This window comes from Mytilus californianus, unplaced genomic scaffold (genome assembly GCF_021869535.1).
Source record: "Mytilus californianus isolate M0D057914Y unplaced genomic scaffold, xbMytCali1.0.p SCAF_2, whole genome shotgun sequence".
In the NCBI taxonomy this organism is placed as follows: domain Eukaryota; kingdom Metazoa; phylum Mollusca; class Bivalvia; order Mytilida; family Mytilidae; genus Mytilus; species Mytilus californianus.
The window spans coordinates 43,586,337-43,612,129 of NW_026262668.1; the positions used below are offsets into that span (position 1 = coordinate 43,586,337).

Here is a 25,793-nt window from a genome sequence, read left to right on the forward strand (position 1 = left end):
TAGTTTGACTGAATAAACCGGAAATCCATGCATGTTAAGCGTTAATGTTGGTCAAGTTAATTGTCTCATTCGCAATCACCAACATCTTCTAAATTTTAGCTCTTCTGCCTAATAGGGCCAAGCGAGCTTTTCTAGTCGTCGTCCGTTAACTTTTACAAAAATCTGCTCCTCAGAAAAACTGGTCAAAATTTAACCAAACTTGGCCACAATCATCAATGGAGTATTTAGTTTATAAAATGGTCCGACTGCCAACCAAGATGGCCGAAACGGCTAGAAATAGAACATAGTGGTAAAATGCAAGTTTTGTCTATTATTTTGAAAAACGCTATAAAAAGAGAAAATCTGACAGAACAGAAATACCTTAATATCATAAAAACTACTATAGATAAATAGAAACTTTAAGAAGCAATAATGATCAGCAAGACTAAATCTACAAGTAAGTGTAATGACCGAATTCTTCAGTTGACTCGTTATTGGAGTAATTGCTCTTTAATGACGATGTTTACCAAATTTTAGTATTTTTGCATATTATCTTGAAAAAATAATAGAAAGTCGACACTTTAAATAGCAAAAGGAATCAGCAAGACAAGATCTACAAATAATTCAACATGGCCGAAATCGTTAGTCGATTCGTTATTCGAGTTCTTGCTCTTTAATGACGATATTTACCAAATTTTGGCGTTTTTGCTTATTATCTTGAAAACTGTAAAAGATAGATAGAAACTTTTGTTACAAAAATTATCAGCAAGACAAGATCTACAGTCAAATCAAATGTTACCGATATAGTTAGTAGAATCTTTACAGGGGCCCTTAACAGATAAATTTTTTACCCTCTTTTGTGTTTTGGGCAAAAGCTAAAGAAGATAGAGAGAAACTAAACAGAAAAATTTCTAGTCTACAATGTTGGAGAGAGTCCATTGTTGAATATGCACAAAGACCTAGGTGAGCAACACCGGCTCTTTAGAGCCTAAGAGCCTCTAGTTTGTATTAATTTTTTATAGTAGACATGTTTCAATTCGATAGCTTGTATGGAGATAGGACTAGTGTGTACACATACCAATTGCTGCTTTATTTAGTACGATCGGTCTTATATGATATAGCCAGACACTTGTGAATTAAATATTATAACTAAGGAAGACGCTTAACAAAGTTATCATATCTTCCGCTTTAAATTTAAGATTGTCTAAACCATGAAAGGTAATTTTCCAGTTAATCAATTACAGTTCTTTATGATTGACACAATAAATCTATGTAATAAAATATATTTTTTTTCAAATATACAATAAAATAAATCATGCTTCAATACAGTTGCAAGAAATATATTCAATAAAATATTATTTAAGTATGAAATAACATAAATCATGCCTAAAAAAAAGTCTCTAACTTATTTCTATGTAGCAACATTCCAGCAGCGCCTGCATACGGAGTATATATCTCCCAATTGATACGATATTCCCGGGCTTGTATTTCCTATCATGATTTCCTTGATAGAGGACTGCTGCTCACAAGGAAGCTATTAAGCCAAGAGTTCCAAATGGTGAAGTTGAAATCATCCCTTCGTAAATTTTACGGACGCCATCACGAGTTGGTTGACCGTTATGGAATAACCGTTTCACAGATGATATCGGATATGTTCCTTATGTCGTAACTACAATACCCTTCCCTTTTCACGAATGTGACCTACCGAATAAAACTATTTACCGGATTTGTAATAACATAAGCAACACGACGGGTGCCACATGTGGAGCAGGATCTGCTTACCCTTCCGGAGCACCTGATATCATCCCCAGTTTTTGGTGGGGTTCGCGTTGCTTAGTCTTTAGTTTTCTATGTTGTGTCTTGTGTACTATTATTTGTCTGTTTGTCTTTTTATTTTTAGCCATGGCGTTGTCAGTTTGTTTTCAATCTATCTCTTTTTTAAATATTGTTCATTTTGGTTTTGTTATTTGAGTGTAACATTTTTTACCTTAAAGTTAATATGGTGAGGTCCTTCAAATCTCTAACCATGATGAAAGGAATGTGTTTATAACAAATGGAATAATTCATGATTTGTTCCTGGTTATGCACTCAACCAGAAACAATAAAACAAAGGACAGATTTCAGCATGCATAGTCAAAACAAAAGAATAAAGCAACACGACGAATAACTGGACACAAAATATTACACAGAAAATTAAGGATTTCGAGCCAGATGTAAACTCAGACGACCTGGAAAGACAAGCAGTACCCGTTCTAGATTCAAGAACCATAATTTTGCACATGGTAAAATTCGATAATTGAAAAAATAATGTTGAGCAAGAAAAGTTTAAAATCAAAAAGCAAAATAGACCAATTTTTCTGGGTCATGAAGATTAATGCAGATGGACGAATAACTGAAGACAAAATTCATGTTGGTTCTTTTTTAAGGATCCTACTGATTTCTGGTCATTTCTCTGGGTTTTTTTTGTGGTTGTTTTTTTTTATCTTATTTCTTTTTCTTGTATTGAAAAAGACAGCAAGGTTCATTGATATAAAAACCTTGACATCACATGTATTTCCTGTGATGTATCAACAACAAAACACATATATATCGTTCAATATCCATTTTTCGCTTATTGCTTAATGAAAACCAGATTTTGATTTAGGTAATGATTTGATTCCAATTTCTATTTATTGTTTGTCAACAAAGCAAACTATCGATGAAAGCAAATGCCGTTACAATTAAACATGAACATTTTCTCTTTTATGTTAAAAAAACTAAACACAGGTGGGAACAGAAACCGAATTTGTGACAAAAAAAAAATAGCGAACAAGATATATTATAACTTAAATAAACACAATTGATAAGAACCACCATTGTTTTAATATTTCTTCTTATTTTTCAGGGCTAAAATGTTAATTATAGGACGGTGGATAATAACTTCGATGGCAGTTAGAATTTTGATTGCTTTGCTTTTCTTTGAATGTATTGCTTCATCAACAACAATAGATACCACTGCTATCACGACTGTTAAAACAGAAACTACAACTGCTGTAACGACAGAAACAACTGCAGTTACTGCGGAAACTACAACTGGTGTTACAACAGAAACTACAACTGATGTAACGACAGAAACAACGTCAAATACTACAGAAACCACGGCTAATGTGGTGACAGAAACAACTGCAATTACTGCGGAAACTACAACTGGTGTTACAACAGAAACTACAATTGATGTAACGACCGAAACAACGGCAAATACTGCAGATACTACAACTGATGGTACAACAGAAACCACAACTGATATGGCGACAGAAACTACAACTGATGTAACGACAGAAACAACGTCAAATACTGCAGATACTACAACTGATGGTACAACAGAAACCACAACTGATATGGCTACTGAAACTACAACTGATGCAACGACAGAAACAACTGCAATTACTACAAAAACTACATCTGATGTTACAACAGAAACTACGACTGATGTAACGATAGAAACAACGTCAGATACTGCAGAAACTACAACTGATTTTACAACAGAAACCACAACTGATGTGGCGACAGAAACTACAACTGATGTTACTACCATAAAAACAACAACAGAGGCAACAACTTTAGAAACAACAACTGAGGCAACAACATTAGAAACAACAACAGATGCAACGACATTAGAGACAACATCAGAGGTTATAACGCTAGAAACTACAACTGAGGCAACTACATTAGAAACTACAACAGAAGCAACAACATTAGAAACTGCAACTGAAGCAACAACTCTAGAAACTACAACTGAGGCAACAACATTAGAAACAACCACAGAGGCAATAACTTTTGAAACCACAACTGAGGCAACTACATTAGAAACAACAACAGATGCAACAACTATAGAAACTACCACAGATGCAACAACTCTAGAAACTACAACTGAGGCAACTACATTAGAAACTACCACAGAGGCAACAACTTTAGAAACCACAACCGAGGAAACTACATTAGAAACTACAACAGATGCAACGACCTTAGAAACAACCACAGAGGCAACGACCTTCGAAACTACCACAGAACCAACTACCTTGGAAACTACAACAGAGGCGTCTATATTGGAAACTACAACTGATGCATCAACATTAGAAACTACAACCGAGGCAACAACTCTAGAGACTACAACTGAGGCAACAACTTTAGAAACCACAACCGAGGCAACTACATTAGAAACTACCACAGAGGCAACTTCCTTAGAAACTACAACAGAGGCTACAACGTTAGAAACCATAACTGAGGCAACGACATTAGAAACTACCACAGAGGCAACAACTTTAGAAACCACAACCGAGGCAACTACATTAGAAACAACAACAGATGCAACGACATTAGAGACAACATCAGAGGTTATAACGCTAGAAACTACAACTGAGGCAACTACATTAGAAACTACAACAGAAGCAACAACATTAGAAACTGCAACTGAAGCAACAACTCTAGAAACTACAACTGAGGCAACGACCTTAGAAACAACTACAGAGGTAACTTCATTAGAAACAACCACAGAGGCAACTACATTTGAAAATACAACAGAACCAACGACATTAGAAACTACAACAGAGGCAACAACATTAGAAACTACTACAGATGCAACTACCTTAGAAACTACTACAGATGCAACTACCTTAGAAACTACTACAGATGCAACGACATTAGAAACAACCACAGAGGCAACTACATTAGAAACTACAACAGATGCAACAGCATTAGAAACTACCACAGAGGCCACTACCTTAGAAACTACAACAGAAGCATCTACCTTGGAAACTACAACAGAGGCGTCTACATTAGAAACTACAACTGAGTCAACAACATTAGAAACTACAACCGAAGCAACAACTCTAGAAACTACTACTGAGGCAACTACAGTAGAAACTACCACAGAAGCAACTACATTAGAAACTACCACAGAGGCAACAACTTTAGAAACCACAACCGAGGCAACTACATTAGAAACTACAACAGATGCAACTACCTTAGAAACTACAACAGAAGCAACAACTTTAGAAACCACGACTGAGGCAACTACTTTAGAAACTACCACAGATGCAACAACTTCAGAAACAACAACTGAGGCAACAACATTAGAAACTACTACAGATGCAACTAACTTAGAAACTACCACAGAACCTTCTACATTAGAAACTACAACAGATGCAACTACCTTAGAAACTACAACAGAAGCAACAACTTTAGAAACCACGACTGTGGCAACTACTTTAGAAACTACCACAGATGCAACAACTACAGAAACAACAACTGAGGCAACAACATTAGAAACTACTACAGATGCAACTACCTTAGAAACTACCACAGAACCATCTACATTAGAGACTACAACAGAGGCAACAACTATAGAAACTACAACCGATGCAACAACATTAGAAACTACTACAGATGCAACTACCTTAGAAACTACCACAGAACCAACTACATTAGAAACTACAACTGAGGCAACAACTATAGAAACTACAACTGATGCAACAACATTAGAAACTACTACAGATGCAACTACCTTAGAAACTACAACAGAAGCAACAACCTTGGAAACAACAACAGAGGCGATTACATTAGAAACTACCACAGAGGCAACTACATTAGAAACTACAACAGAGGCTACAACTTTAGAAACCACAACTGAGGCAACTACATTAGAAACTACCACAGATGCAACTACCTTACAAACTACCACAGAGGCAACTACATTAGAAACTACAACTGAGGCAACAACATTAGAAACTACCACAGAGGCAACAACCTTAGAAACAACAACAGATGCAACAACTATAGAAACAACTACAGAGGCAACTACATTAGAAACTACAACTGAGGCAACGACCTTAGAAACTACAACAGAGGCGACGACCTTAGAAACTACAACAGAGGCAACAACTTTAGAAACTACAACTTGGGGAACGTCATTAGAAACTACAACAGAGGCAACAACATTAGAAACAACAACTAAGGCTACAACGTTAGAAACTACCACAGAACCAACTACATTAGAAACTACAACAGAGGCAACAACTATAGAAACTACAACTGATGCAACAACATTAGAAACTACTACAGATGCGACTACCTTAGAAACTACCACAGAACCAACTACATTAGAAACTACAACAGAGGCAACAACTATAGAAACTACAACTGATGCAACAACATTAGAAACTACTACAGATGCAACTACCTTAGAAACTACAACAGAAGCAACAACCTTGGAAACAACAACAGAGGCGACTACATTAGAAACTACAACTGAGTCAACAACATTAGAAACTACAACCGAAGCAACAACTTTAGAAACCACAACCGAGGCAACTACATTAGAAACTACAACAGAGGCATCTACCTTACAAACTACCACAGAGGCAACTACATTAGAAACTACAACTGAGGCAACAACATTAGAACCTACCACAGAGGCAACAACCTTAGAAACCACAACAGATGCAACAACTATAGAAACAACTACAGAGGCAACTACATTAGAAACTACAACTGATGCAACAACATTAGAAACTACTACAGATGCAACTACCTTAGAAACTACAACAGAAGCAACAACCTTGGAAACAACAACAGAGGCGACTACATTAGAAACTACAACTGAGTCAACGACATTAGAAACTACAACAGAGGCAACAACTTTAGAAACCACAACCGAGGCAACTACATTAGAAACTACAACAGAGGCATCTTCCTTACATACTACCACAGAGGCAACTACATTAGAAACTACAACTGAGGCAACAACATTAGAAACTACCACAGAGGCAACAACCTTAGAAACCACAACTGAGGCAACTACATTAGAAACTACTACAGAGGCAACAACTACAGAAACAACTACAGAGGCAACAACATTAGAAACTACAACTGATGCAACAACATTAGAAACTACTACAGATGCAACTACCTTAGAAACTACAACAGATGCAACGACCTTAGAAACAACCACAGAGGCAACTACAATAGAAACTACCACAGAGGCAACAACTACTAAAACTACAACTGATGCAACAACATTAGAAACTACTACAGATGCAACTACTTTAGAAACTACAACAGATGCAACGACCTTAGAAACAACCACAGAGGCTTCTACATTAGAAACTACCACAGAGGCAACAACTACAGAAACTACAACTGATGCAACAACATTAGAAACTACTACAGATGCAACTACCTTAGAAACTACAACAGATGCAACGACCTTAGAAACAACCACAGAGGCAACTACATTAGAAACTACCACAGAGGCAACTACATTAGAAACTACAACAGAGGCTACAACTTTAGAAACCACAACTGAGGCAACTACATTAGAAACTACCACAGAGGCAACTATCTTACAAACTACCACAGAGGCAACTACATTAGAAACTACAACTGAGGCAACAACATTAGAAACTACCACAGAGGCAACAACCTTAGAAACAACAACAGATGCAACAACTATAGAAACAACTACAGAGGCAACTACATTAGAAACTACAACTGAGGCAACGACCTTAGAAACTACAACTGAGGCAACTACAGTAGAAACTACCACAGAAGCAACTACATTAGAAACTACCACAGAGGCAACAACTTTAGAAACCACAACCGAGGCAACTATATTAGAAACCACAACAGATGCAACTACCTTAGAAACTACAACAGAGGCTACAACGTTAGAAACCACAACTGAGGCAACGACATTAGAAACTACTACAGGTGCAACGTCATTAGAAACAACAACTGAAGCAACAACATTAGAAACTACAACACAGACAACAACATCAGAAACTACAACAGCTGCAACGACTTTAGAAACCACAACTGAGACAACACCATTAGATATCACAACCCAGCCAGTCACTACAACATTGTCAACAACAACTTCTACACAAACAACAACCTCAGTACAGACAACATCTGCTGCAGCACGTGCCTCAGGTATGATATTGTTTTTTTTATATTTTATCATAGACACATATGCCAGTTTGAAAGGAAAAAAGTAGATAAAATGTGACAGGTGTGCATTGCTCAATTGATATCATTGCTCGACATTTTTATCATATAGCTTTGAAGTTTGCTGTGACCAATAAAATATTTAAAAAACACAAAAGGTACATATTGGTATTTTATAGTTTGATCGAAATACGAAACTCGGTTATAAATAAACACGGCTGTTGTAAGATTTAAGAAACCTTTTCAACATAGATACAACTGTACTCTGTAATATCTTTTTGAGGGGAGGAAAACTAACTTTTAATTCGCAGTTTCAGAAACAAATGCATTCTTTGTAATGTTTTACATTATTCAAAACATTGTGATTGGTCATCCGTATCATACACAATGGATATTCGCTGAATTACGTAACAGTATTTTCATATTTGGTGTACGAACAAAAAAATTATTGAAGATATAAGACTTATAATCCCCCCCTCGAGACACCAATCGGAGTTTGATTTTGTCAGTTTTTATGGACTTCCCCTTTTTGAATTAACCTTGGAGTTATGTATTTTTGTTATAGTTTTTTTAGTATGCTAGACGTACTTAAGCGTGTTTCGTCTACTTAAGACTCATCAGTGTTGCTCGAATCGAAACATTTGAAATGCCAAAGTTGAAGAGCCTTGAAAATTAAAAACTTCCTAACAAATTTGCCAAATACGGCTTAGCCTATCTAAGCATAAGCAGTGTTTTGAACAATTCTGCTTTTTTAAACAGCAAGTAAATTTCAAGACGATGATCATATCAGAGATATTTCATGTAAACACAGGACTGGTGATTCCCTTGCAGACGAAACGTTCACCAGCAGTGGTAACACAAATTCATCAAAAATTTAGTATGCGAAACGGGCGTTTCGTCTGCAAAAGACGCATTAGTGGCGCTTTGATTCAAACAATTACAAGGTCAAATCAAATACGAAGTTGAAAAGCATAGAAAAAAACCTAAAAAAAGTTGTACAAATATACCAAATCTGGCTGAAATATACCAAATCTGGCAGAGGCAATGTATACCTGGAGGTAGAAAAACCCTAACTTCCGAATAATTCAACATTATTGTTGAACGATAAACGGCAAATCATTATAAGTTTTACCTGACATGTTTTTATTGTCCCCGAATGCAGGATGATGCGGGTTCGATCAACGACTCGGTCAGACCAAAGACTTTATAATCATGCGGCATTGAAAATCAAGATGTATCGAAGTCAGAATAATGCGTCCATGTTGTGTGATATGTCGTCATGTGAACTATTAACTTGCTTGCTAATACCTCAGTGTTTCTTTCTAGTACATAGCACGTATATATATACATACTTGGATGGAGAGTTGTCTCATTGGCACTCATACCACATCTTCCTATATCTATTCATATGTAAAATGTTATCATCTTGAATATTAATGTTATATTTGCCAAAGTCATCAATGAATCAATGAATTTTAAAAGCCATCTGTTAAAATCTTTTTGTATCCATCATTGTGGTTAAACATGAATAAAAAAATATGTATAAAAACAACAATGGGACAGCAACACAACAACAAATATGCAAAACAAAAATGCTTAAATGAGGTTAATATATATTGCCGGACTGACATCCAAACTCTTATTTGGTAATTTATAGTTTAGTTGTGTTAAAAATACATGTATAACAATATTCTAGACTTCATGGCATTCGGAGAACCAACTGCTGATTCCCGACTTTATGGAGATGACGTATCAACTAATAATCTTAGATGTTTCACATCAATTCCTTTCTTGGGTGACAGTTACAGCTACTTGACAGTAAGTTTATATTATTCTACTCATTTCTTGTCATTTGCACTTCAACAAACTTTTTCTTTCGTTCAGTATTTTGGAACCGTTTTCTAGTGTTCATTTTTATTTACTAGCTGTTTCAAGGTTTGCGTAGACAGGCGATACAGGTTGCTCCACCTAGGAGAAGATAGGCGGAGTGTCATCTCGAATTCAGAGAAAGATAAACGCTGAACTCCGAATTCCCGAAAAAATAAAGCATTCTTTCCGAATCCTGAAAAAATTAACCACTTATTCCCAACTATAATACAATATAAGTCGCGGTAAATCCTAAATTCCCGCAAAAATAAAGACCCAATCCCGACGTCTCGAAAAATACGCGTTCCTTCTATACCGGGGCTCACCTAGGAATTATACTCAGTTTTATAATTACCCCCCCCCCCCCCCCAAAAAAAAAAGTTGGGGTAAAAGAGAACCTTTCAAAATTATTTTTGTAGAAATTGTAATTAAAGAATCATTAAAGATCATCAACCACTAACGTGAGGGTACCCAAATTGCACCTATTTTGACAGTTTTTTCACCTATGTTTATTTATGATGCAGACAAAAGTTTCCATTCTGTATTCTCTATTTTGTAGATATATCCTTATTTACTACATAGTAACACCAATTTAAATTTTAATCCATACTGAATCATAGAAAAATGGGCTTGAACCGACCTCCAAACGATCCATGATTCTGTGATGAGGAGTACCCAAATTGCATGGATGCTTAAATTCACATCCTTAAAAATCCAATAACAGATGTTTTGTTTTATTTCTTCAAATATTTAGAACAATTTGACATTAGTCCATGCTTACTATTCCATTTGTTTAAGAAATGAATGCCTGTAACATATTTTATTTTCTCATTTTTAAAATATGACTTTTTGTGAACGTCGCATTGTTTCCGTAGATTTTACTTTTTCCAGTGAATACTTCATCTGCAGATATATAATGAGAACGTTTTGTGTATATTTAAATTTATTATATACTTAGTAGTAAATACAGATAAATTGTATGTTTTATACAATCATTGGCAAGCATGCTGTATCAGCCACCCGTGATGATATCGATATCAGCACGGTTGCAAAGGCTTTATCACACCTTTAATCTGTATGACGTCACGTCATCGATTGCAGTCACTGTTGCAAAGGCTTTATCAAACCACTTATCTGTATGACGTCATGTCAAACATATAATCTGTATGACGTCATTTCAAACCTCCTTATCTGTATGACGTCATGTCACATAAAAAACATCTACGTGAGGTATATGTATATAATAAAGTGTATATGATATGGCTTTTTCAATATCACACACCGTATCAACCCTCAACCAATATAATCCCTCGAGCAGAGCTCTTGGGATTATATTGGTGTCTCGGGTTGCTACGGATGTGATATTGAAAAAGCCATATGATATTCTCTATATATTTACCTATGTTGAAAGACGTTTATAGTGTCAAATCATAAAAATACAACTTGTTTGGTCTCAAAGAAACAAAGGTATGGAATAATTTACCACTCAAAATAAAAAATTGTCGAAATGTGGAATTATTTAAGAAACATTGTTATAATCATTTTCTTGAAAATTCTATGCAAGTCGAATAATTTGTTTTCTTTCTTTTATTGTAAGAATAAGAAAATTTAATCAAACTTTACCAATTATTGCCATTTATTGCCATTTGTATGTTTGAATGATTGAATTGTGTATATACTAGTAATATGTATTGTATTTTAATGTATGAATGTATGAATGTTTACTGTATAGTACGTGTATTTTGTTTGAGGGCCTCAATGAAAATTAGACTACTTCTAATTGAGTTACCCTCTTTAAATAAAGAATTTATTATTATTATTATTATAATGAAAACTTGTAATATTTCCGCTGCTATTTTTGCTGAATAGGTGCAGTACTGTTGACGTTAGACGAAAAGGGTAGTAAGTGGGTCTCATTGCCATGGGGTCTAAGCGTGACCCGGGTTTGCCGATTTTTTGTAAGCGTGACACGTGAAAGTCAAATTATTGTGGCGTGAAAACGGGAAATGAAGTCTAGCGGGACACGGGAAATTACAAAAAAAATGTTAATTGCTTACGTACATAGTGTAAGCGGGATACGGGAATCTGACAAAACAGTAAGCGGGATCCGGGATCAGAACCCCCCAATGAGACCCCCTAGTAAGCGGGAGATTTTTACGACATTCAACATTATAATTTTGTGGAGGCTCTTTTATGAGACATCGTAAATGAAGATTCTAACGAGAAGCAATGATAAACATTCAGCTGAAAGAAGTCTAGCTACCCACCTTTACTGATTCTTATAAAACACGAGAAAGAAACTGAGAGAGAGTGAGTGTCAAAACAAGAAATGGACTTCTGCTACTATAATATCATATAGATATAACGTTAAGAGTTGTGTATAACAGAAGTTTTGATGTTATATAATATAAAATGGTGTGTTTCTTATGATCTCCTATGGAGCCGGATAGTCTTTAAAACGTTTACAGGAAAAACATACTATAATCTGCACAATAAATAAAAACAGATGCGGATCGATTTTTTTTAAAAAGAGGGTGGCATTATTTTGAAAAAAGGTACTGGGAGTGGGTACGATTACCAATAAATTTCGAGACTAATTAGATATACAATTCCTTGCTTATAGTATGGATATCAATGAGCAAGATGTCCAATTTGTGGTCTGTGAAAAGTTTATATCCTCTCACGATTTTAATGATAAAATTCAACGATTCCATTAGATGCAAATTTTGTGCCGCAATGCAGTTTTATAGAAGAATTTCTTGTAAAATATTAACAAATAGAAATTTATTTCAACTGGATCAAAAAGTACTTTTCCAATGAGTCTTGGAAAATTCAAAAAAACTAAGATATCGCTGATAAGGATAAAGCAGAATTGAACTGTTTAGTGTGCAGTATATAGATGTGAATATATATACTATGGATCCGTAGTTTGGGACGGTATCTGGAATGGTACCACCTGAAATGTGTTGGCCTCAAAATGACACATAAGGCTACATACTGGATGTGCATGCAGGAAGTGCCACAAAAATAAATAGATAAAAGATTTTTATGTATATTTTTAAATGTGCTTTCAATTTATCATTTCTATGTTCAATAAATAATTTTCTATTCATATAAATTTGTTCAAATATGTAAAACAACATATACAGGGCAATGACACAAAGAAAGTACAAAGTATCCCAATGCTACACATAAAATAGACATTATTTGCAAATGTAAAATTTTGCAGGTAGCAATAAAAAAGGATACTATTGTTACCTGCAATTTCTGTGTGAAATCGGCTCCTGTTTGGAAATTCATTCTGGCAATTAGTCTCGATGTAACAATAATTATTTCTTATTGTTTTTGCTGGTTAATCGTAGCCAGTACCGTTTGAAAAGGGGGTGGGGGTTTAATCAGAGTCTGTTATTATAAAAGACATAATAATAATCAGAGTAAAAATTATTCCATTTTGATTTTTACATTCAATATATAAAGTTTAAAGCAGGTGGTGCACAATTACAGTCCAAACAGAGGTCCAATCAATTTTCCAACTATAATTTCTCATTTAGTAAATTTAAAAAAGGATCAATTTTCCCCAATCAACAATACTTTTATATTCAGTTTTAAAAACATTTAATTTGTTATTTGCCTCAATTTTAGATGTTTTCATAGGCTTGAGACTTCTTAATTTGTACATTTGTACTTTAGTTATTATTCAAATTTCTCTTTTGGAAGATAGCCTGCAGTTATTCATGAATATATGTGCCATTTTAAGTATAAAATGTGGAATTATAAAAATATATTACCACTTGAAAATATTTCTCATTTTGGGAATTAATTTGTTCACCATTTGGTGGGTTTAGTGTTCACCCTGTTTTTCCAAACCCTTATATGTCAACACTATACAGCTAGATACACTACACTGTCATGAAATAGAAGTTCCTTCATAATATATAAGTTCCAAATTGAAGAATTATTCTGTAATATTATTTACACTAGAACAAATATTGCAGTATTTGTTCTGAATAGAACAAAGGGTATCAAATATTTGTTCCAGCAGGAACAGATATTATGGCTTTGTTCATAACAAAAGTTTCCAGGGGAACTTCTGTTAGGCAGAACAAATATTATACGTTGACAACACTACCTTTGTGTCATGTCTGCTGTTTTCGCTTATGTCTGTGCTGCTCAAGCCTTTTACTCCCATTTTGTTAGTGTTTAACATAATGAAACGTAATGGTTTTGATAAATTATAGATTTTAACTACTGCTGATTTACTGTCAGGTGTCCCAAAAGCTACCCATATAGGGAGGTCTGCCACATGCATGCATGACATGGGCTGCTGTTTGTAGTTGTCAAACAGTTCCAATACTGAGTTCCATCTAAATTTTGTGTATAATAGGTCATCCATAAATGTAGTATGCAGTACAGGGTATTCAGAGGATACAAAACTACTGTGGCAGTCTGGAGGCTCCTGAGTACATTGCTTTATGTTTTATATCATGAATTTGTAATTGTATGTTTTATTTTAGCTTGATGCCATGTTTATTTGTTAAAGTATGCATTTTTAAATTCGTAAAAAAAAAACAGAGCTTATGTTTATATGCGGAAATAAAAAATGAAGTTTAACTATGTCATAATTGATAATGCCTATTGCTATCATGTCGTTACAATCTGCATATTCATATTGACTTTTACTTTTCATTACAGTTTTCTTCAAATGGTCTAGCATGCATGGGATGCAGATATACTTCTTATGTTCCAAGAGAATTGAACGTGGTTTCAGATCGAGATATAATAGCTGCATTATGGACAGATTTGGTTGTATCTAGCTCAACTGAGAAGATGTATTATCATCTCTATAGTGACGATGATGATTTTGGAAATCGAACTCTGATTGATTCAGTTTTGAATAAAGTTTCTTCTAATGTCAATTATTACTCTCAAACAAGTGACTTTTCAGCATCTTGTGTGTATGTTGCGACATGGGAAAATGCAAGGCTATATGGTGATATTGTAAGTAGTAAGATTGTATATACAATTGTTGACTTTTGATGAGATTGGTACAATGATTTATGAACCACAGAGACATGATATTCACTGCAGAGGCCAACAACCAAGGATGAATATCATATTTATCTCTTTGGTTGATACATCATTGTATCAACTGATCATGCTGATATCAAAAGTGGACAATTGTTTTATTATATTATTTTTTTTTATCCATCTCCAATTTTCCAGTATTTGTTCAAGATATTTAATTGCTCCTTTTTTTATACTAAATATTTTATCTGCTTTGGCAGATGCTAATTTTAATAAGTTGAAATATTCGTTAAATTCATTAAAAAAATAAACACTGAAAAAAGAAGAAGAAAAAGGCGAATTTGCACGAAGTCATAAACCTTCCTTATAGACTTTGCCTAGGAACATAACTATTTAGGTTCATGTTAGCTGTTCCAAATCTTATATTAACCTCTCATGATTTTCCCCGTGATGAATATAATGTTTTATCAAGCAATATAATCCCTATGCTTTTAGCCAAGGAGAAAGGAGAAATTTTACAAGTCATACAATAACATTAAGTATTAGGTCCTGATGTAGATTATGGAAATTGTTGCTAGGTTTGTTTTATTACAAGTTAAAATGATAAATGATACTTTTTTGCATTTACACCCCAAGAATGCTTATAATATCTATTGTCAGTCAGGGGAAATACCTGTTTAAGTGAAGTTTCATATACATTAATTTATTTCCTTTTTCTCTTTTTAGAAAACTGTAACATTTCAATTTATTTTGGCAACAAATGGTGCAAAGACCTATGCTTACTCGTTGTTTAGGGATGTAAATATACTGCTTCCACCTGGTGGCAGACAATGCGCTATAGGATATTCTGGATTAGGTGGATCGTCATCAAGTATATACTCCTTCACACGAAGTGCCTTTGACGTTAGTGAATTTAGAGGGAACACATTTGATGGTTGGTATAGAGTGAAAATTTGAAATATTATAACTCTACTACAACAGGAAAACTGTCACATTCAACACATGTATTTAAACATACAAAGAATGTATATGGAATAATCTTACCTTTGTTAACAATAATTCTGGGTTATCTGAACAAATTCATCTGGTTCAAGACAGTTTGGTTAAAAGGTATATGTATATATGTGAGCCTCAGTGGATTGAAACCACAATTTCTCAAAGTTTTCAACATGTAAAAACTCATCGAAAGATACTGGGTTATAATTTTGTATGCCAGACTGGCATTTCGTCTACATAAAACTCATCAGTGACTCTAGAAGCATTACAGTTGAAAGGCCAAATCAAATTGGAATTTAATCATTTAAAATGGCTTACGACATAAAAGTAAACATTGTATATCTCAAGACAAATCAAGACATTCAATTGTACCGATTAACCTTCTGATGGTGTGAGTAATACCGCAAACCTCCTTTTATTAAAATTATTAAACTCATCATTGATACCAGAAATAAAATTTTGTATGCCAGACGCACGTTTCGTCTACAAAAGACTCATCAGTAACACTCAAATAAAAAAAAGTTAAAAAGGCCAAATAACATACAAAGTTGAATAGCATTGAGGACCCAAAATTCCAAAAAGTTTTGCCAAATACAGGAAAGGTAATCTATTCCTGGGGTAGAAAATCCTTAGTATTCAGAACAATTCAAAGTTGTGTAAACAGTTAACTTATAATAATGACCATATCAATGTTTGTTTTTTTTTCAGCTCAGATACGTGAATGCCTTAGACTTGCTTATTAAATTTTAAATTGTTTGATCAAGCTCTAGGACAATTAACTTTTTTTGTACTGGCGTCATATATTTTAAATTCTATTGCAGGTGTAAATGGTGTATTTTTTATGTCACTTAATGCAGAGGGTCTAATAATGCCAAAGAACCCAGCTTCTCAGTGTGTGAGGTGGTATCGTAGGAATGTTAATTCAGTTAGATGGAGCTTGAGAAATCAGAGATGGTGGTTGTCTCAGATTTGTCCGTGCAATCAGAGAATGCTGGTTTTTGATGGAAGATTTTATTTCTTTTCGTATCAAAATGGTGCTGTGTGCTTTGCCAACTACAGATTTGGTACCAGTCGTGTAAGTATATATTTATATCTACTTTAATATGCATCAGTGCATCCATGTAGATAAAGACATATGTTTTCCTTTGATGTTTGGAATTGGATCACATACACCTGATGTCTATTTAAGGAATGACTGTAATATTTTTTCTGTCTATGAAGAAATAACATAAAAAATGTGGTGCACACTGAATAACCCGCGTAGTGGGTTATTTTAAAGTGTGCACCACATTTTTTATGTTATTTCGAATAGACAGAAAAAATATTACAGTCATTTCTTATAATTTAATTCTAAATTCCATTTTAAACAGGAGTAAACTATGAAAAGACGTTGATTACGTCACGGTCACAGGAAAAAATTATGTCTATGAGCTGATAAACAAAACAACGTCAGCCAATCAGAAGACACGTTACATCCAAAATTAAATTATTATATTTTAAAGTGATGTTTAAATGCTGTCTCATTTACATTTTCTATCAACTTTTATCCATGCTAAACACATTAACCCTTATTGACCCTCAAAACATTTCTTTGACTAAAAATGGACCTTGGAAGTGATTTTAATCCTTCACGTAACTATTAAAATTAGTTTGAGCAAGATAATATTTGTCTTCATCATGCAATTTCAAAATATATAATTTCTTACATCTGATTGAACAATCAAACTTTTATCTATGAATTTGTGAAGATCTTAGATTACAAAGAATGAAATAGCCTGTTAAAAGAATATCCTGACATGTGTTACATGACCCAGAGGTCATGATTAAACAATTGGTTTAGACAAATAACTTTAGGATTAATAACAGTTGCAAATATATATCTTAAATTAACAGAATGATGTAACATGTACATGTGTTTCATGACTATTTGTACTTGCTCTTTGTGTAACTTTTGATACATGCATATATTGGATTTGTAAATATAGTTTGAATCTCATGCTAATTAGAAAAGTTATCCTTATTACTTCTCAGGAGGGCTACAATGTATTTATTCATTGTCAACATATTAATTTGACCCCTGGCATTTTTTTAATTCAAAATGCACATTTTCAATTCAAGTACTTCGATCATGTATGTATGTTAATTTAAAAAACAACAACAGAAAAAATATATTTTCTGCTTTATACTCCTTATTTTTCTAAACATATATATATTATACGAACTACTCACATACATTACAAACGGTGCTCACCAATGATACTACTGAAAAATACTGAGAAATCGGTGAATACTACTGATAGACTGAAATAGGGGCAAACAGCTCTGTAACCACCATTTACTGAAGTCAAAATAATAGAGTACAATGACATTTTGATCCAGTTTTCAGTTTTGCCAATGAATGAAACTATATAGGGCCTCATTTATGTTTTCTGGAAATATGATATAGTACAAGTTAGCCAATGAGAGGCCTCATTTATTTAATAAACATAAAAACAACATAAAACAAACAGTGTCCTACATCTGCATGAGTGGCCTTGTTTATTTTTCATATAAAAAAAAACCATAAATTTATAAAACATTTATAAGATATTTTAAGCACACAGACATGCCAAACAAAAGTGATATTCAAATGTAAATGTCTATAAATAACAAACTTTATTTTACTTTTCAGATTTGCTGCTATCACCAGTTCTATGGGTTCCTTCTTAGGAATCGTCCAGATGCTGGTACAATGGTCACAGGGAATCCTTTTACTGATATTGTTACATACCAAAGTGATAATGTTATCCCTAAAGAAAATTGTTGTGTCAAATCAAATAATTGTCATCTCTACTACACAGTAAGACCAGTGGGATTTTGTTACAGGAGGTCACCATTTGGTATATGTAAGTACATTTATTCTGCAGATTTATAGGTCCAGATATGTGTACAATACTGTAAACCAACTAATTTTCATAACTTTCGTGAGTAAAAAAATAACGCGAATATAAATCATCACAAATATGTATTTCTTTTTTTTTTGTGAGTGTCATTAAATGCTATCAATCAAGTATTCTTTCCCTCAGTATTGTTATTTTGTATTTGTTTAATATGTGTAATGTTATAATCCTGTGTTGCCCCTTGTGGGCCCTTTAATTTGGAATAAAGTATATTCTATTCTATTCTATTCAAATAGGTAAACTTGGATCTTTCCTTATTCAACTACATCAAGAAAATTTGAAATCGTGAACTTTAATCCAAGTGGGCTAGAAGGGGTGAAACGCAAAATAAATTTTCTACAAAAAAAAGTTGGTTTACAGTTATACATGCTCTGTTTTGCTGTAAAGAATGCTTCTCTTATTGTTTGCTTTTACACATTGATTTCTCATATACATGTAGTACCACTGTTTAAAACTTCAAATTTTATAAGCGATGATTGTGTTCCAAAGATTAAGTTACCTGTAATTGTCTAATATCTTTTGTATAAACATTTCATAACAAAGACAAAAATGCTTACTTTTGTAGATCGTTTTAGAAATGCAGGTAATAAAAACCAAGTCCATTTTGATGGGGACTGGAAGTGAACTATAAAAATTCACAAACTTTGTAAACATACAAGGAATTCGATCAAAACTTGCATGAATCTGTACCAGTGTGTACCTTTAGTTAAAGTCATGTGAAACTTCAAATTTAAAAAAAAAAGTAGAATATTTTTTACAGTTTTATATATTTGAATGCCTAAGTTTTACTATTAAACATGTGTACATGGAATTTCATTTAAAAGAAAATCCTTTATGACTTTTCTGAAATGAAATCTTAAGAAATGTAGGGCTATTGAATTATTGTCTTCCCTCTTTTTCTCTGAGAGCCTTTTTTGTATGATCCCACTCGTTTGAAATTGATAATTTACCGTAAAGAAAGAAAGGTAAACGAAGGCCGTACGCTTGCCTATAATTGCTTACATCCACTTAATTTGAACTTTGGTGGAAAGTTATCTCATTGACAACCATACCACATCTCCTTATTTTTATACTGGAAGCTAGGAAGATAGAATTAATTGATCCTGAAAGAAAACATCTTAATTCACCAAATCATCAAAAAACTGTTATGACAAAGTTTGATTAAATGTTAACGCATGGCAAATATGAAAATTTACAATTAAACAACACTCTGTCCATGCTATCATCTTTTATTTTTCACATGTTCCATGATTCTGTGTTGATTGTTTATCAAGGTCAATAATGGAAAATTTTGTCCTGAAAACCTGAGAGTTAATTAGTAGCAGAAGTTGTCAATCAACAATCACTGAATGAAATATAATATGCTTATTATACATTATGGATTCTTAAAAAATGTAAAATAATATGCATAGAGGACTTAGTTTAGTATATATGCTGCATAATGCATGCCTGTATTGGTTCAAATATTTCCTTCACGTTATAATTACAAGAAACTTGTTTCATATGACTTGAGTTTGTAAATTTTGTATATATTTTCAGTCTTTACTTTTGGGGATCCTCATGTTGACACATTGGATGGATTTCAATACACATTTAATGGCTGGGGTGAATACACAATGATGAAAATTGAAAATGAAAATGTAACCTTCGAAGTTCAAGCTAGAACAGATTTAGCTACTTCAAAGAATGGAACTGAACTGAAGAAAATAAATGCTACTATATTTAGTGGATTTGCTGCAAAAGAAGATGGAAATGCCTCTATGCAAGTAGAACTAGCCAGTGATTTGGAAAGTAAGTTATAAACCCTGGTTATGTTTAAAAACACCATAATGAAATTATTGTTTTTTTGTTTTGGTAACCTGACCAATTCAAAATTGTTACTTTTCTCTTAGCATTATCATTATTATTGCAGTTTTGAAAGAAGTACAGTAACTGTCAAAAGTGAAAGATTTTTTTATCATTTTTAGTTGATTATGAAAATATAGATTCTATGATGATATTTATCCAATTGAGATTGTTCTCTTTTCAAAATTTCAACTGTGATTGCCCAGCATTTTCATATTTGAAAACTTGGGTACAGAGAGTGGATAAATATAATTTATTTATAACTTTATACTTAAAATATGTACATGTTGAACACTTTTACAACATTATAAAAGTACTATTAATTAAATTCTTATAATTACATTTTTACACTTCAATCATGATATTACGAGTTAAATCAAGCCTTTTTTTTGTTTTTCTATGCAATGTTTTCACATTATCACTGAGAGCATGTGCAGTCATAGATATTGCATTCTGTATGGAAATAGAATATAATTTTGGAATGCCTTAGCTAATCAAAATTTAAAGGAATGATATGAAACTTCTATTCAATGTAATTATATAATGAAATATTATCTGTTCTATATAATACTTGAAACTTTCTTAATTACAGCATTGGTAGTTTATGGTAACGGAAATGACTACACAACACAGTTCAATACTGAAGAAAACTTTGCTGTTTTTCTAACTGGCATCGTGTTGAGACGCCAAAATCATACACTTGCTGTTGCTTTCTCTGAGTCAGGTGATTCTTCCAATATTTTTAATCTGTATATATATAGACATCGTGTTGATCTAAATTTCATAGCAAGGGATTGTTTTCAGGTATTATACCAATATTGCATTGGGAAAAAGACCCGCTAGATTTAGTCGACTTTACCATTTTAGTTTACCAAAGATATTTGGTTTTGACAGCTGATTGTCGTATAATTATAATCCTTGTTAAGGAAGACTACTTGTACCATGCATGATAATGTTAGACTGTTACATATGTTTACTTTGGATATCTTTAATTTTACACATATCTCTTGGAAAGAATAATTTGTTGGAATAAAGTAGTAAATATCTTTGACACATGGCTGATAAGTTTAAGTTGTATTCTGCCATGTTTGCGGTCATTTACATTTTTGTCAATTTTATTACCGTACATAAAATGGGGAAAAAACAATTAGATATTGATTTATAAATCTTCATTAAATATAATCCTTTACATTTGCAGGGATTCAGTTAAATTTTCAGGTAAAAACTCGGCAGTTGACTTTGTCAGCATCAGTACCTGAGGATTTTAAAAGTCAAGTTACAGGTCTTATGGGAAACTTTGATGGCGACAAAACCAATGAATTTGTATTACCAAATGGAACTATACTTTCATCTAGTGATGTTGATTCTGAAAGAAAAATCTATAACAATTTCGGTCAGCTGTGTAAGTAATAAAATCTCATGTTTTGTGATGTTTGATTAAAAAAAAATGACACAAAAAAACTCTAGTTAATTACAATTTTCAAGTAATTTTTTTTAACCTTTTGTGACTTCTTTCATGATCTTTTTGTTTTGAAATTTCTTTACTTCTAACATGGTCAGAGTTTTAAGTGCATTATACGTTACAAATCAATGGCTCAATTACATAATTTTTAGCACCCTTTAACAAATTTAGGTATTTGTTTTAATTAGGTCTTTCCACTTTTCCGTGGAAAGACCTTTAGGATTTGTTCTGTTTATTTTTTTTTTCTTCAGCCTAATTTTTTTCATGCGCTGTATTGTTATTTTTAAAGATGTCACTTAGATATTTTGTATACGATATAGAACAGTTTATAGCTTTTGAAACTGACACCGCTTAATCCAATACTTTCCCTTGTATGAGAAATCTCCCAGAACACTGTTTTTCTTGTGCATACTACTCCTTCACAACTTTAAAAGATTACAACAAATTTATTTTACCAAATTGCTTGTTATATCCTCAGGATATGGAGAATAATTTTGACTAAATAGATCCGGAGACTCCATATGAGAGTTATTTCTCCTTATACATTTGAAATAAGTGATATGCATTTGTAACTGGTAAACCATATGTGATAAAGACATAGGGTCTTTTGATTTGCGGTCCTTGGACCAAAAAAAAAGAAAATAAGGTCAAGGTCATGTTCTAAATTTTGTTTTTGGCTTATTTTCGCTTCTTTTCAATGCTGTATAAGATATCAACAAATTATTTTTTCAAAATTGTTAGTTGCTACATGTACATGTCGTAACACGTAAATTTTAGTTGCAAGGGTATGTTGACTTTAAATGGGAGTTTTCTCTCTTTTTATATTTAAAATTACATGTATAGTGATATAACTCATTAACCAAATATAATAAAGACCTAGGGTCTTTTGATTTGAGGTCCTTGGTTTATGACCTTGAAATTGAGGTCAAGGTCATAGTTAAATTTGATGTTCTAGATTTTGACCTTTGCTTTAACTTCATATTTATACATGATAAAGCCATGGGACTTTTTTGCATTAGGTTGCAAGCAATATGACCTTGAAAATTCCATCCGGAAATGACCTTGTGTAAACCAGAAGTTGGAATTTTTTATACTTATTTAATGTAAAAGTATATAGAACCATATGTTTTTGGAATCAGTGTCAAGTAAACTATCAAACAATACCGGAAGTGACATTTTTCAGACCAGAAGTAAAATTATATTCCTTATTTCAAACAAAATTGTATAGAAACCATATATTTTTGAAATCAGCATGCAATAAGCTGTCATTTGACAGTGGAATTGACATTTTAAACAAAATTTGAATATTTGCGTATCAAAAAATATCGTTTCGGGTGGAAAGACCTTCAGTTGTTCTTTGAACAATTGGTTTTCTGTGAAAGAAGACTTCAAAATTCTATACATGTACTGCTGGCTGTAAAATCATTGAACCGCTACCAGGAGTGTTACCGTATCCTTTTCTGTACTTTACTATTTCATAACTTCTGTGCCATATCTTGACACCGATGTTTACACGTGATCCGTTTCAAGTTTGTCAAATTGCATCTGCATCATTTTATAAGTCAAATGTACAGTTAGACTTGAAAAAAAACCAATTACTATCATTAGTGTTATAATTTCTCATGTTTTAATATCTACCTTTTTATTATGTCAATTATAAGATTTCATTTCATCTTACATGTACGTTATTTATTTACTTGTAACTTCATGTTTTTAAAGTAGATTTGGTAGTACGCATGCTTTAATTTAATTATAATTCGAAACTAAGTCGAATGATTCAGCGCTCTCTATACTCTGCTGTTTCTCGTTGGAGTAATCAGAATAAAACAAATGGATTATTCGAGTTAATCCAAAACACGTTGGTTACATATCTGCGCATGTGCATAAATGGGAAATTTAATTGTGCATCCGAAAGTTTCAAAATAATGATAAACAGAATTTTCATTAATGGAAACAATGCATCTTATGTTAATTTCAAGTATCTACACGGAGAGTACGACTTCAACTCAATGATGCTTGACAAAAATACACGGATGTAGTTGTTCTGTCTGTGTTCAGATCTTAAACACAAACAAGTCATATTCCGGTTTTAGAAAACATGCCTTTTTTAAAACAAAAGTTAGAATATTTCAGTATGTTATTGCGATAATAAAGAGTCAAAAGCAGATGTAAATCTGCTGGTGCTTTACGCTTCAAATGATGCACCGTCAGTTGACAGAAATATCAATGAACAAACTAATGTCATTTGACGGAATCCATATGGAAAGTACGTAGTTTTCATGTCAATCATTGTCGGAATGTCCCCAATGATAACCTTTATTGCCTTAGTTTGTGTCCAATGTTTTAAGTGATCAAAAACGGGATTTAACATATTAAACTAGTCCAGCTTTTTACCATTATTCGTCATGAACGTATCCCCATTACGACACACGAGTACGGAACCAATAATTCGTTGCCGTCAGTCATTCATGAAACATTTCAGAAAAAGACCGTTTGAGGCTTGACGGAAAAGGGCATTCCTACCCTCGTACATTTGTGTAAAAATATTAGATGAAAAACAAATATTAATTACAACAGCAAATCAGTGGTTCCTGATTTGGGTTAAGCACATACAGAATATGAACGGGTTTGAAATGTTAACAAGTGCTCAAAACCCAATCCCTGACCCTAGACAAATCTGCATTGGATATATTTAGCATTCTTCAATATATGTTTATAATTAGAAAAACAAGTAACTGTGAACAACTATAACAATTCATGATTAATGATTGATGTTAGTGTTAAACCCTACTTTAAGCACACTTGATTAAAATCACTTTTTTTATATGAAGAAAGTCGGAATACCCAAAGTGAACTATCTACCTGTGACAGAAAAACTTTCAATTGAAACCTAATCAATTACTGGTATAATTGCTTGCATCAAGTTGACCATGCTGAGACGAATGCATGGAATTATAGAAAATTTAATTTGAATCAACAGTATTTGTACATTTTTATGTTTAGTATAGTCAGTTTTGGTTGAGACATGAGTATTATTAAAGAATATTATTTTTGGAAGAAAAAAATAAATTGAAAGCAATAACGGGACAGAGCAGGCTGGGTTGGTGTGGGCTGCTTTCATGGTAATTCAAGTTACCTTTTAATAAATAATTGCATCTTCTTCCACCTCAGAGCTATCAGCTCTTTGATTAATTATAATATAACATTTTTTTATTATAGGGGAGACAACTGCAGCTAATTCAATATTTGAGTATACTGATGGGAAATCCTGGACTGATTACAGTCATCAAGAGTTTGTTCCATTGTTTATTGATGAATTTGATAATACTACCCTCCAGTCAGCTTATGCCATCTGTGGTGGCAAGAGTGACCAATATAAAGCTTGTATCTTTGATTTCCTGGCAACTGGTGATCAATCATTTGCTGATGATACTCAATCAACAAATGCAGAAGCTGAGTCTGAAACTGCACAATTACGTAAGTTTTTTTTTTTTTTTCTAAACTTTAAAGACAGTTTAACAAATTTTGTGAGGTGTAAACTTTTAATTCAATGTAAAATTGTTGAATGTCTCAATCTTTCTTTGAGTTGTAGGACAGCAATAAGAGTGGGGCTCAGCCCTGTTCTTGTGAATTCAGTGTAGTGATTTTGTGTAATATTCAAATACATCATATCCTCTCTTTTCTACAATGATTGACAG

General features: G+C 33.1%; 1 protein-coding gene across 1 annotated transcript in view; it reads left to right on the forward strand.

The window, feature by feature from the left end:
* The window catches only part of LOC127728964 (mucin-4-like), a 96,134-nt gene that overhangs the window by 10,601 nt on the left and 59,740 nt on the right, over window positions 1–25,793 (forward strand). Inside the window, exons 2-12 of the mRNA XM_052236543.1 lie at window positions 2,864–5,648; window positions 6,027–7,947; window positions 9,659–9,780; window positions 14,521–14,826; window positions 15,580–15,787; window positions 16,671–16,924; window positions 18,521–18,734; window positions 20,328–20,579; window positions 21,226–21,357; window positions 21,832–22,035; window positions 25,315–25,572. Coding sequence (XP_052092503.1) covers window positions 2,871–5,648; window positions 6,027–7,947; window positions 9,659–9,780; window positions 14,521–14,826; window positions 15,580–15,787; window positions 16,671–16,924; window positions 18,521–18,734; window positions 20,328–20,579; window positions 21,226–21,357; window positions 21,832–22,035; window positions 25,315–25,572 — 6,649 coding nt within the window. The 5' untranslated portion in view covers window positions 2,864–2,870. The remainder of the gene's footprint in view (window positions 1–2,863; window positions 5,649–6,026; window positions 7,948–9,658; window positions 9,781–14,520; window positions 14,827–15,579; window positions 15,788–16,670; window positions 16,925–18,520; window positions 18,735–20,327; window positions 20,580–21,225; window positions 21,358–21,831; window positions 22,036–25,314; window positions 25,573–25,793) is intronic.